Source organism: Pan paniscus, chromosome 21 (assembly GCF_029289425.2).
Source record: "Pan paniscus chromosome 21, NHGRI_mPanPan1-v2.0_pri, whole genome shotgun sequence".
Taxonomy (NCBI): Eukaryota; Metazoa; Chordata; class Mammalia; order Primates; family Hominidae; genus Pan; species Pan paniscus.
This window is the reverse complement of record NC_073270.2, coordinates 43473218-43486467: the sequence shown is the minus strand read 5'-3', so window position 1 is coordinate 43486467 and position 13250 is coordinate 43473218. Positions and strand designations below refer to the sequence as shown.

Here is a 13250-nt window from a genome sequence, read left to right as displayed (position 1 = left end):
ATATGAACCAAATTTTAAAACCCTGAAGATCCCTGAGAATGCCAGGACAGCGTTCTTTCCCCACAAATGTGCTATCCTATTGCTTAGGACTTCCAACTGGGAAAAAGACCAAAGCAATAACTGCAAACTGCACACCACAATAAATTCTGCCACATGCCCTCTAGCTTCTGCTCGTGCAATTCTAGGCCTCAGATATTGGCCCCAAATTAAAACTACAAAGACAACTCAACCCTTGTAATATGAGAGTACTTATCAAATTTCTTCCTGAATGCAGCCAAGAGTAAAAAAAGTAAATGGAAGACCACCGCTGGTTCTGTTCTCTGATATTTACTGGTGACTTCTGACTGGTTGCAGACAAGCAAATAATCTACTGGAGTCCAGGAATGCTCAATGCTTGTGATTCCTACCAGCCCCACCAGGATAAACCTGTAAGAGTCAAAATCTTAAACTAATATAATAATAATCAAAATAAAAACTAAACTAAACAAACAGAACATCCTGTATAGCAGTTACCTAGTGGCTCCCCAGACTGAGGGTGAACTGTTTCTTTCCAAACAAACAATAAAATCTGCCAAGATGCAGCTTTTGTCAGTGGGCTTGGCAACACGGAAAAAACAAAGGGGGCTTTTGTGTGAACTGCTGTTTCTGGGTACGTTTTACATGCAACAGCCAGGCTAGCTGTTCCTCTCTCGTCTTCCCTATTCAGACAGGCAAAGGATGGTAATTAAAATCAGCCCAGGGACCAAGCAGGAAGGCTCATTCAGGGCCATGTAATTAACCTCTGGAAGGTAAGACTGCACAAATGACACCGCAGGGACACAGAGTAGGAGCAAGTGCCACAGTCTTTCCTCAGACGCCCCTCAAAACAAAAGGACATCCCAACATCATCCTTTTCTTTCTGCACAGTGGTTCAAAGGAAAAATAAATGCCCTGAATTCTACAAAAGTAGCAGTTTGCTCTCTAAAGGAGCCTGAAAGAAAAATGGCCATAGAAATTTTCATTATATTCGGTCATAAATGGCCCTGCTGGACACTAGCCTCACTCTCTGTAAGAGCCAGTTCTTCATAACCAGTGGGTTCACAACCCCTTCATTCACACCAAATGCCAGCAGCAAGCATGGCACATGGGAAATTTCTAGTGTCGATAACATTATGAGAAAGGGTGAGGAGGGGGTGGGCAGTGTAGCAGTGGGGTTTCGGGATCATCTGGGACCCCAGGCCCAGCCATTCTGATTCAGTGGGTCTTGGGTAGGACTAGAAAGTAGCCAAACAAGCAGCCCAGGTGCTTCTAATACAAGTGGCTGGAGTGATCTTTGATCAACTGCTAACTGAGTCAAAACCAATACTAACATTCTTACCAGAGAGAAAAGACAAGAGAAACAACAGAAGAAGAACAATCCACAGAGCCTTGAGGAGGGATACAGCTCTGCAGGTGGACAGAGCTCCACAGGTGGTTATCAGGGTAGGGGCTGGACTAGATGCACTTCTGCCACTGGCCAGCTGGGGTGCCTTTGCAGCTTTGTGGCCCTTTCTGATCACCAGTGAACTAGGGAATCTGGGGCAGTGGAAACAGAATTGTGTTGGGGATCAGAACATGCAGTCTCTTTTATCAGCTGTCACAGGACGGGCTGAGCGACCCAGCGGAGGCTTCACTTCTGCAGCTGGGTTTCCTCACATGTAAGGCAGTTTGCCTAGCTGGCACCTGGTCACAGCTGCACCTCACAGACCAACTCCTCTGGGTTAGCTGCTGTGTGGATCAATAGCTAAGGAACATTCTGAGGCCTTGCCTAGGCTCCTCAAAAGACGGCAGAAATCAACTGCCTTGTCGTCTACAGGCAGGGAATGCCATTCTGCCCTCAATGAGCTATAAAGTTTGTTCTTATTTTTAACATTCTCCAATTCCTCTCTGATGACCTATCTGTAAAATAAGTAATAATAATAATACCTCTTCTCACTGGCACTTGGGATTAGAAAGTCCAGATGAGAAAAACATTTGTGAAAGCTCTTTGTAAAAAGGCCAGTAGCAACAAAAGAGGAGGGAAAAAAGGGGCAGAAAATATAGAGTCTAGGAGACCACAGGTTCAAATCCTGGCTGTGTGACCATGGGCCATTTGTTTGGCCTAAGTCACAGCTTCATGGCTGTAAATGGAAATAATAGCAATAATGCCCATGTGAGAGGATGTGGTGAGAAGAATGAGAAATGGCCCTGCCCACAGCAGAGACTTAATAAGGGCGAGGCCTCTACCTGACACAGCCCCAAAGCATAAAGCACTGCCCCAGCCACATCTCTACTTTTTTACTCTCCTTATTCACTCCAGCCTCACCACACTCCAGCCTTGCCGTGGAGTTCCACCTGGTGGCCACTCTCCGAGACGATGGTGGTGGCAATGCCAACAATTTATACAAACCTGCAAAACCCCAGAGGATGTGCAACTTACCAGAGCATCGATGAGCACTTCTGCTCCCTCTTCACTCTCATGGAGGGTGTCTATATCTGTTAATTCCTGAAGCAAATCGACCACAGCTATGGACACATGTGAAAAATGTTAAGGGTGTAACACACACACACTGAAACGGTACCGGTGTTTTTCTTAATCCTTGATTCCCTTCCGTTTCCTCATCAATTGCTTTATCACCATCTACCTTTAATAGACTCCGGTTTTATTAACATCTCTTCAACAAGGTTCTACCCACAGTGGGTGTTCATTAAATGTTAACTGACTCACTCAGTCTCTTGCCTTATGCTGCCTTCCTGGCTGCTTAGTCCACAGGTTCACTGAATTTTCACAGATTTCAAAATTTTAAATAGATCACCTGGGAAGTCACTTTTCCAGTGAGAAATAGGCCAACACCCTCAACCTCATCTCATAATTTAAATTCTTGAAACTCAGTATAATCTTAACTACCTTGTACAGTTCACCTTTGAAGGCAGTAATAATTTCTGAGAAGAGGTGGCTGATGTTCACCAAGGAGTCTTCAGAGATCAGGACATGATATAATTGGTTGAAAACAAAGGGAAAAATTTATATGGAATTGGGCTAGTCCCCACCAACCTCTGTCCCTTCAAATGTCACACTGCTGTGAATATAAAAGGAAGAATACAGAATTTAAAATTGTGCAAAAATAGGAAAAGGAAAGGGAAGTACAGGGCCAGGCACAGTGGCTCATGCCTGTAATAACACCCGGCACTTTGGAAGGCCAAGGCAGGAGGACTGCTTGAGCTCAGGAGTTTGAAACCAGCCTGGGCAACATAGTGAGACCTTGTCTCTACTAAACATTTAGAAAAAAAAAAAAATCAGCCAGGCCTGGTGGCACATGCCTGTAGTCCCAGAAACTTGGGAGGCTAAGGTGGGAGGCTTGCTTGAGTTCAGGAGATCGAGGCTGCAGTGAGCTATGATCGTGTCACTGCACTCCAGCCTGGGAAAGACAGTGAGACCCTGTCTCAAAGAAAAAAAAAAAAAAGAAAAGAAAAGAAAGGGAGAGAGAGAGAAAAGAAAAGAAAGGGAAGTATAAAGAAAAGAAAACATGAAGGAGAGAAAGAGTTATATTTGGAAACTGGGTGGCAGAACTAAACTTAAAACTAAGTTTCCTTTCCCTCACCTTAAAACTCTCTCTCTCTCTCTCTCTCTCTCTCTGTCTCTCTCTCTCTCTCTCTCTCTCACACACACACACACACACGGGTGCACACACACACAATGGGGGAGAGAGAGAGAGAGAGAGAAACAGACACCTTGCTCCAGCAAACTGCATTTATTGAATGCCCATGATGACTAAAGTACTGAACATGATAAAGGCCAATCCATTCTTCATTCTGGGCCTCAGTTTCCTCATCTGTAAGATGAGAAAGATAGATAATCTAAAACAATTTTAAAAACCATACACCACAGGACATAACCAACATGTAACAAATGAAGAATACACACAGACAATATGAACTGCAGGTGTCCTGAAAAGGAGCAATCAGATGGAGCTGGGGAATTAGTTATGACTTGCTAGAAGAAGACTGCTCAGAAAACAGGCAACTAAAAATATGAGGACAGGGAGACTAGAAAGCAAAACCAAAGGAATAAAAGCAGAGAGACTGGAATGTACAAAGGCATTTGAAGAGAAGAAAGGATTGGAGGAGAGGGGAAGGAAGTGGAAAAGGGAGAGAAAATGGTAACTAGCTGAAGAAAATAGTATTTTGAAAGAAAAAGCTAAAAGCTGTGTGCAGGACGCACTAAAGCACGGTGAGCATGAGGGACGGGGGTGGCACACAGGAGCCACCATCTGGACAGCATGTGTGGGTAGTTGTGGGAGCCAGGCCTGAAGGAGAAAGACCTATTCCAAAGCTACTACATACAACAGAATCCAGAAGATTCAACAAAGGTCAGAATCAGGGCAGTTTCACTCAAAAGAAAAAATAAAAGATGCAGAATATAAGAACAAGAATGACAGGACTTGCTAGCTGATGACTGATGTTCTGGGTATTACATGCAGGTCTTTTGCTGAAAGAAAAGTTACTTGAAGGTTTGCTTTACTCATCTCTAACTGACCAGCTGACCATCACGAATAAGTAACTATGCTTTCTGTGTCTTACTCCTTCACTCTTAAAGGTGATATTTACCCAAAACTTAATATGAGTAAAGAGCTTAAAGGTCTTTGGACAAAAGTCCTTCATGCTTAGCATCTTCATCTAAAAAATAATCAGAAAGCTGTTGACAGAGTCAACATATATGCCTGATACAGAGTAAACCGAAACACACAAATTATTTGAATCAATTATAATAAAAAACAGCAAAAATAACCAGGTTAGCAAACCCCTAGAAACCCTAGAGCTACCCTTGACTAGCAGGAATTAGTAGTTCTCCCTCTCTAAAATTAAAAATTGTCATAATAATAGCCGCCATTTTTAAAAGTCACAGCATCATGTCTGGTGCTATGCTACTGGAATTCTTTCAGCAGCATTATAAGATTCGGTGTAAGCACTATTTAACAGATAAGAAAGGTAAAGCTAGTAGTGGTTAAGATCTCTGGCCTGTGGTGGCTCATCCCTATAATTCTAGCACTTTGGGAGGCTGAGGTGGGCGGATTACTTGAGGTCAGGAGTTCAAGACCAGCCTGGCCAATATGGTGAAACCTGTCTCTACTAAAAATACAAAAATCAGACAGGTGTGGTGGCACATGCCTGTAATCCCAGCTACTCAGGAGGCTGAGGCAGGAGAATTGTTTGAACCCAGGAGGTGGAGGCTGCAATGAGCTGAGATTGTGCCACTGCACTCCAGCCTGGGTGATAAAGCGAGACCCTGTCTCAAAAAAAAAAAAAAAAAAAAAAGTTATCTAAAGGTCACTGCAATAGTAAGGGAGAATGTTAGGTCCATCTGATTTCAATAACAATGCTATTGCCAACTATACTTCATATTAATGCATAAGGGGATATACACTCAGTTTAAACACGGCTACATTCAGGTTAATTCTAGCTATTCACCCTGCTGTAACCACAGAGAAAAGAACTATCATTTAATTCCACCATAAATTAGTAAAAGACTCAAGGAAAAGAATGTTAACACCTCCCCACTCTTCCAAGAAACTCCCATATTTATTCTCTTGAAAAGTTCATAATCCATTCAAATGCTTATTTAATATGCATAGCAACATTCACCTAAATCCATCCATCCACCCATCCACCCACTGTGGAGTCAGATGTCTACAGGACAACTGGGTTGGGCATGGTGGCTTACACCTGTAATCCCAGCACTTTGGGAGGCCAAGGCAGGAGGATTGCCTGAGTCCAGGAGTTTGAAACCAGCCTGGGCAACATAGTGAGACCCAGTCTCTCAAAAAAAAAAAAAAAAAAGGCAAATAAATAAATACATAAATAAGATGTCTATAGAACAAGGATCTAAATCAGCATGCAATAATGCAATAAGTAGTGTTATCATTACATCTCTTGAATAACACCATGCATGATTAAATACTTATTAACTAGTATGTGATGATTATTAAACAATAGCCTCAAAAAGACAAGTGGAGTATATCTGAAAGACCAACAGATGAAGAGTCAATGCAAGCTTGAGGACAAGGGTCATGTCATATTCATTTTTGCCTCACATGGTCCCAAAATTATCACCAGCCATGTAATCTTTATTTCCTTACAGCTTAATTTCCTCATCTGTAAAACTGGGGTCGTGTCATATTCATCTTTGCCTCACATCTTTAGTGACCTGAATGGTCCCAAAATTATCACCAGCCATGTAATCTTGTGCAAGCTCCTTTATTTCCCTACAGCTTAATTTCTCATCTGTAAAACTAGGGTAATAGTCTCTGCCCAGCCTCTTCCACTGAGTAGCTATAAGGAATAAATGAGATCAGGTATGTCAAAGGCCAAGGAAGTTAAAATACTCAAGAACTATGAAAGCACTATAATACAGATTGTCTTCCCACAGAATGCCCAAAGCCCTCACTATTGCCTTCATTTTTCCAAAAGCCTCTAAAATCTGAAGTTTAAGCTAACAAGAGCATGGTCCCCCCTTTCTGGGTCACAATGGGTTGGAAGATCTAATTTCATATTTCAGCTATGCCACAGAGATTCAGATTGATCAAGTCCTTTTTCAGCCTCTAAGGTCTTGTGGGCCAGATATCACATTTTTCTTTGATTAGTCTTATACCATGTTCACAAATGTGTCACATGAAACCTAGAAACTTAAAAAATAAGAAACATTTTAGACAAAAGTGATTTTATAGAAGAGCACAAATGGCTTTTCCAGGAAAACTTGTTTCTTATCATATTTCAGTGGTATCTCCTTGCCTACTTTCCTGCCTCAGTTGAGAAGTCAAACAAGAAATCAGCTACCTACCAGGCCTGGTAAACATCTCATCAATCCTACCACTAACTGATTTTATATAAATTCCCAACTTTCACAAAATAGTATTTCAGCAAGGCAGTAATAAGTCTGTAATTGTCATCATCAACTCCTGAGTAATACAATATGACCCAGGAGACAGAGGTCATTTGAAGACCAGAAAGAGGAATGAGAATCAAAACTAAAGGCAGACAAACTCTCAATCTTGATGAGAAAATTCAGCATGGTTGGCCATCCCTCCAGCATTTCTTCACAAGCAGACTCTGGGCATGGGTGATAGGTTTTTCCACTGTAGTTACAATTTCATTTCACAAGGTAAAAGGCTCTTCTGTCCAAGTATAATAGGAAAAGAGAGAGCCTGTCTCCCTGCGAATTACTAAAACACAGTTTTTGATAGCCTATTTTGTCATGTCGAGTAGAAAGGCCACCCACGCACTCCCTCTGTACCTGTCCACTACTGGGGCAATAAGTTAGTGTAATAATAGGTAAACCAGAAAAGACCAGCTGGGCACGAAATGGTCCATAACACAATGGCTCTTGGAAAAAAAGAGTGGTGTTTACTTCTATTTTTTGGCTGTGGATATTTGTTTTGGAGCCATATCCCACTTAGAGTCTTGGTACAGAAATTAAGCATTAATCTCATTAATCTCCAATGAGATGACTCCACAAGGAACAAAGTTATTAAAAAAAAAAAACACAAAGAGAAATAAGATGTATTAAGCAGATGGCTTTTTAAAAGTCATTCAAAAAGGCTTTCTTAAGACAAATAAACCAGTATAGATTCAGAGAATATAAATGATTAATGCAATAAATGTGAGTTTAAAAATATCTTTTCTTTAATTTCTAGACTAGGACAGTAATTAGATATAGCTCAATTAATGCAGATGAATTTCAAAACAGACAAAATGGTCTTTTTCTCCTTTTAAAGCAGCTGGCACAAAGCTACCTAGAATGAACCTGGACTCTTATCCCAATCCTAGATCAAACTAATATGAAGGAGAAAATGTACTCATTCAACATTTATTAAGTCCTTATTAAATGCCAGTGGGGAGTAACATGCCACAGGGGAAATGTCCAAGGCAGGCTACAACCACCCTAATCTTCCAGGGACATAGATTTCACCTAAAACCCATAAACAAGACCAAAAGTTACATTAATATGGTACCAGGTTTTGTGTGTTTGTCTGTTTGTTTCAAGTTACATTAAAAGATCCTTCTTTTACATTGCCATTTTGGCACTTTTAACCTAAGATGTTTATCTTCAGAGCACATTTAATTGGTTCCAAAAAATAAGTGGCTTATCAATACATATCAAGGAAGTCAGATGACAGATGAGAAAAAGAAGTAAATTCTTCTAAATGTAATTTTAATTCTGGAAATATCAAGACAAATATAGCTCCTAGCAAAATAACAGCTCAAAATATGTAAGTCTTGTTAGACAGTGCTTACGGGAAAGCAATGGAGCAAATACCAACTCCCTCCCAGTCCAATTAGAAGACAGCCCCTTAGGGGGCTCAAATCCTTCCAGCCCTATTCTTGCTCATTAGCACTGGGTCTGTAACACAAGGCACCCTTGACTATTGTACGCACCTTCTGGGATAACACAGTAAGTCTCAGTCAGTTTGTTCCACTTTAGTATTCTCAGACCCAGACTACTCAAGTTCAGTTGATCCCTGTTGGTCTAAAAAACCTGTCTCCTCCTTATTTTCCAAACTCCCACAGTAATTCTTCACAAAACTCACTTGACAACTCTGTAAGTTCTCCTGGTTTTCTAGAATCAGAAGAAAACTAAACAGTCATTTGGAAAAGAACAGTGTTAATGACCACTCCCTAAATTATTCCACACCAAAAAGAGCTGCCCCATCAGCACAATGATCTACTCTGCCACTTAAAAATTTTTCCCTGCTTAAATATTAGCATGCAACCCAATGTATTGGTGCCTTAAGTTAACATCACAATGAGACCTCATTTTTCTGTCTCACAAAGGGGTGGAGAGAAAGCTGACTTTGAATAAATTGGGTTTAGATTACTGGGTTATTATTATTATTATTATTAAAGAAAAAAGGCATTTAGCTGGGAAGCAGTAGTCATGATTTTTTTTTTTAATTAAGCCATGGACCCGATACCTTGATACATTTGTAGTGACTACATGGGCAGCCAGCAAGACCACATCAGCTTCCATCCAGAGTAGGAGGAATGGCAATTTCCATTGCAAAGGGAGAGACTACAAAAATAAACCTGAAATTCATGCTAATCTCCATGTCTGTCAAAAGCTTACCCATCTCCACTCCTCACACCCCCAAGCCAGAGATGACCCACACCTTCTCAGGGCTCCAATCAGTGGTGCTTCCTGAGCATACTGTTCCCAAGGCACTTTCCACGCACACCATGGTGGGGGAGGGTGGTAATTTGAGAGTTTTTGCTTTAAACTGGAGTTATTATTTTTTATTAGCATCTAACACACTTAACATACAAAGGAGGAACCCAGTAAATAACAGTGATCTACCAAAAAAACTTTAGAAGGGACTCAACTGACCACTCAAATTAAGAACATGGCAAAAGACATACAAAAACAGAATATTTATCAATTTGGTGCCATGTGATCGTTGTTGTGGTTTGTTTTTTTCCCTTTTATTCCTCCTTGTTCCTTTGGGCCAACTGAGTAAATCTGGCTTAAAGCAGTCCACAAAAATGGATTTTTTAGCAATACCTTAAGAAAATATCTTTAAATGTACCTTTGGTTTTATTTTTCCATAGAAACACTCTAAAAGGTTCACAAGAAAGGAGCTCTAAACACGTTTAATGAATTACTTTAAAGGAAAAAGTGTTTAAAAAGCATTATTTTGAAAAGGCAGCAGCTGCTGGATTCCACCTTCTGCTGCCTCCGACTGCATTTAGAGTAACCCTCCAAAACCATGTGAGGTGTGTGCTCCCCACCCCTCAAGATATGCTCTCCACAGATCAGAATCCATTCTGCAGCCAACCGATAGCTGGGCTCCAGCCTCTCAAGGGGGCAGATGAGGCACAGAAGCGCTGACAAGCCCTCACCAGCAGCAGTGATGCAGAGCGCCAGAATAAACTCTGAAGCTGCTTCTCACGGTTGAAAGGATGAGGCACAAGCTGTTTTCTCACATCCTCTGCCTCTTAAGGTTACAACAAACCAGGCTCTGATCGAATTAAAATCCCTACAGTTTATGTTTTCGCAGAGGAGGATGAAGCAAAGATGACCTGTGCTTGCTGGGAACATAACCAGCCATATATGGTCTTGGTTGATAAATGAAGAGTTAAAAAAGATTAAAAATTTAAGTCATGACTGCCATGAAATTGTTTATTCATGGTAAGGTGTTTTGGGCAGTTACAGCTGTACAACAGTAAATTGCTAACAACCGTTTCCTGAAGAAAAATTTCTATTATAGATCACAGATGAGACAAGCAGCAGAGTGCAGTGTTGCAGGGAGAGCAACATTCCGACCAACAGAGGATATGGTAGATGCAAGTCAAGAGGACCTGCCCTTTCCTGAAATCACTTTCAAGAAAAATCGTACTTTGAGGAGGATGACATTTACCCCTATTTGCTGCCTCTAATTAAAATTAAGGTAATTTTAAAAATTTCAAATGCACTTTAAATTTGATGTAAGACATAATTAAAAATCAGATTTTAAAAAATATCGTTAGGGCAGTTGGGTGCAGGTTGACATACAAGAGGAAAAAAAAAACAGTTTAGCTCTCAGAAAACAGGAGGGAAATGGCAATCTGTCAAAGTTATTATAGGGGGATGTGTTTTTTCCCTTTTTAAAGACCAGAACTTAACAACTTGGAACATCTGTGCCCTTGCCTTTCCCAAATATGCCGATGTCGAGCAGTGTTTTTTGTGTCAGTCTTCTCCCCAGCAGGAGCCAGGCTGGTGAATCAGCAAAATGTCAGTATCTTCCAAAAGCTGCTACTATTATTTTGAGTTAGCAGGAATAGAAAAAAGAATGAGAGTGGTGTTTCCAGAAAGAAAATAAGTCATTTCTGTACTAATATACAGGGTAACAGGTGACCATGCGACTCTGTCAGCAATGTCGTAAATCCCACAGGAAGACCCGAGGTGCACTGGAGGAACACTGGACTGAAAATCACAGACCTGGAGTGCCTGTCTTAACTTCAAGTTAGCTGTCCAACAACTGGACCTCACACTTGTCACTAAGTAGAAACAAACAAGGTACTGAGCTAAGTCCTCTCTAAGGTCTGATCAGATTCTGAAATCTACCCTTCTGTAGGTGAACTGAAATGTGAAGCAACAACCAGAACTCGTAGTCACTGAGTCTGTGAACACCATTAGTGCCCAGAATAGAGCTAGGCATATGGCAGTTACCTGCCAAAGATGGAATGTTTATATCCCCCCACAGATTCATATGTTGAAGCCTATCCCCAATGTGATGGTACTTGGAGGTGGGGCCCTTGGGATTAGTGTCCTAAAAAGAGACACAGCGAGCTCCCTCACTCCTTCCACCATGTGAGGACGCAGTGAGAAAACAGCTATCTACAAACCTGGAAGCAGACCCTCACCAGACACCAAAACTGCTGGTGCCTTGGTCTTGAACTTCCCAGCCTCTAGAACTGTGAGAAATAAATTTTTGTTGTTTATGAGCCACCCAGTTTACGGTATTTTGTTATAGCAGCCCAAACAGACCAAGACAATACCCAATATGTACTTACTGACTGATGCTGCTTGAGCAACCAGCACAGCTTATGGTTCCTAAGGGCCTAGCACAGTGCCTGGTACATCATGAGCACTCACAGCAGGTCTACTGAATGAATTTCATGAGACCATACACTGAGCTCACTCAGCAGCAAGCTAACTAGGGTTCTTATACAACCCAGAACCCCACAGCAAACCCTGGTGAACAAAGTCATAAATCTGGGAGCTAACAGATCAATTCTTGATGCTATCTAACATTACATGAAGCAGCAGAAATGTCTTAAGACTGCCCTTCAAGAAGCCTGCATTAAAATTATTCACTGATTTATTTCTATGAGAATTATCAGCCAGGCAAGAACTTAGTCAGACACGCTCTCAGGAGAGAGATTACCAGAAAGATGAAAATAACATGAAGCAACAGCAGATTCCCTGTGAATATCACTCAAGCAGACTAACTACATTTGTCTCTTACCTTTGGAAATCTGGATTCAAACAGAACAACTACTAGAAGAGAATTTGGTTTAATGAACATAACCCTGTCCACAGGCACATCAAAAGCCTTTGCAATAAAGCTACTGCACACCTGATAGCCAAGATAAAGTATAAAATGGTTTTGGAAGTCACGAATCAGATTCAGTGACAAGTAACATTTACCAAGTGCCTACTATGTATCAGGAACTGTGCTCAGCACTTACACACTCCTTTGATCCTCTCAGTAACATGGAAAGCTACTCCAGAGGCTGAGGCAAAATCACTTGAGGCCAGGAGATTGAGTCCAGCCTGGGGAACATTGCAAGATCCATCTCCAAAAAATTAAATTAAAAAAAATTAGCTAGGCATGGTGATATGCACCTGTAGTCCCTCCTCAGGAGGCTAAGGAGTAGGATCACTTAGGCCTAGGAGTTTGAGGCTGTAGTGAGCTATGATTATGCCACTGCACTTCAGTCAGGGTGACAAAGCAAGACCCTGTCTCTAAAAACAAATAAAAATAAAAATAACACTGAAAGACAAAAGTTATTAACTCTACCTGTGCAAAAAAGAATACAAGTTGTGGAGGGGCACCGTCTTTCACACAAAAATGCGGCTGAGAGTCAAACCTAGATTGTCTGTTTAGGTCCAACATGCACTCAACAAATATTAATTGCTATTTATTGTGTACTCAGTCTTTTTTGTTTGTTTTTTGAGATGGAGTCCCACTCACTCTGTTGCCCAGAGTAGCATACAGTGGCATGATCTCGGCTCACTGCAACCTCTGCCTCCTAGGTTCAACAGTTTTTCCTGCCTCAGCCTCCCGAGTAGCTGGAACTACAGGCGTGCACCACCACGTCCAGTTAATTTTTATATTTTTAGAGATAGGGTTTTGCCATGTTGGCCAGGGTGGTCTCAAACTGCTGACCTTAAGTGATCTAACCACCTTGGCCTCCCAAAGTCTTGGGATTACAGGCACAAGCCACCACACTCAGCCTTGTTTTCAGGAACTGGAAATATAGGAATGAACAAAACAGAACAGCTTCCCTGTCCTCCTGGACATCCAAATGTGCTTTCTACCATGGTTCACTATGTCCTCTAGTCTCAAGTCCACTGGACCATCAGTCAGCAGAAAGATGCCTAGATTTACACATTCAAATCTGTCTGGCTTTGCCCCCATAAGGGGCCTTCCAATCCAGATCCTGAAAAGTAAAGCTGTTAATGTATGAACAGATATATCACAATGAATTCTAGTACT

At 41.3% G+C, this 13250-nt stretch overlaps 1 protein-coding gene across 1 annotated transcript in view; it reads right to left on the bottom strand.

The window, feature by feature from the left end:
• CTNNBL1 (catenin beta like 1) overlaps positions 1–13250 on the bottom strand; it is a 177095-nt gene that overhangs the window by 112143 nt on the left and 51702 nt on the right. The window contains exon 5 of the mRNA XM_003805015.5: positions 2438–2535. Coding sequence (XP_003805063.1) covers positions 2438–2535 — 98 coding nt within the window. The remainder of the gene's footprint in view (positions 1–2437; positions 2536–13250) is intronic.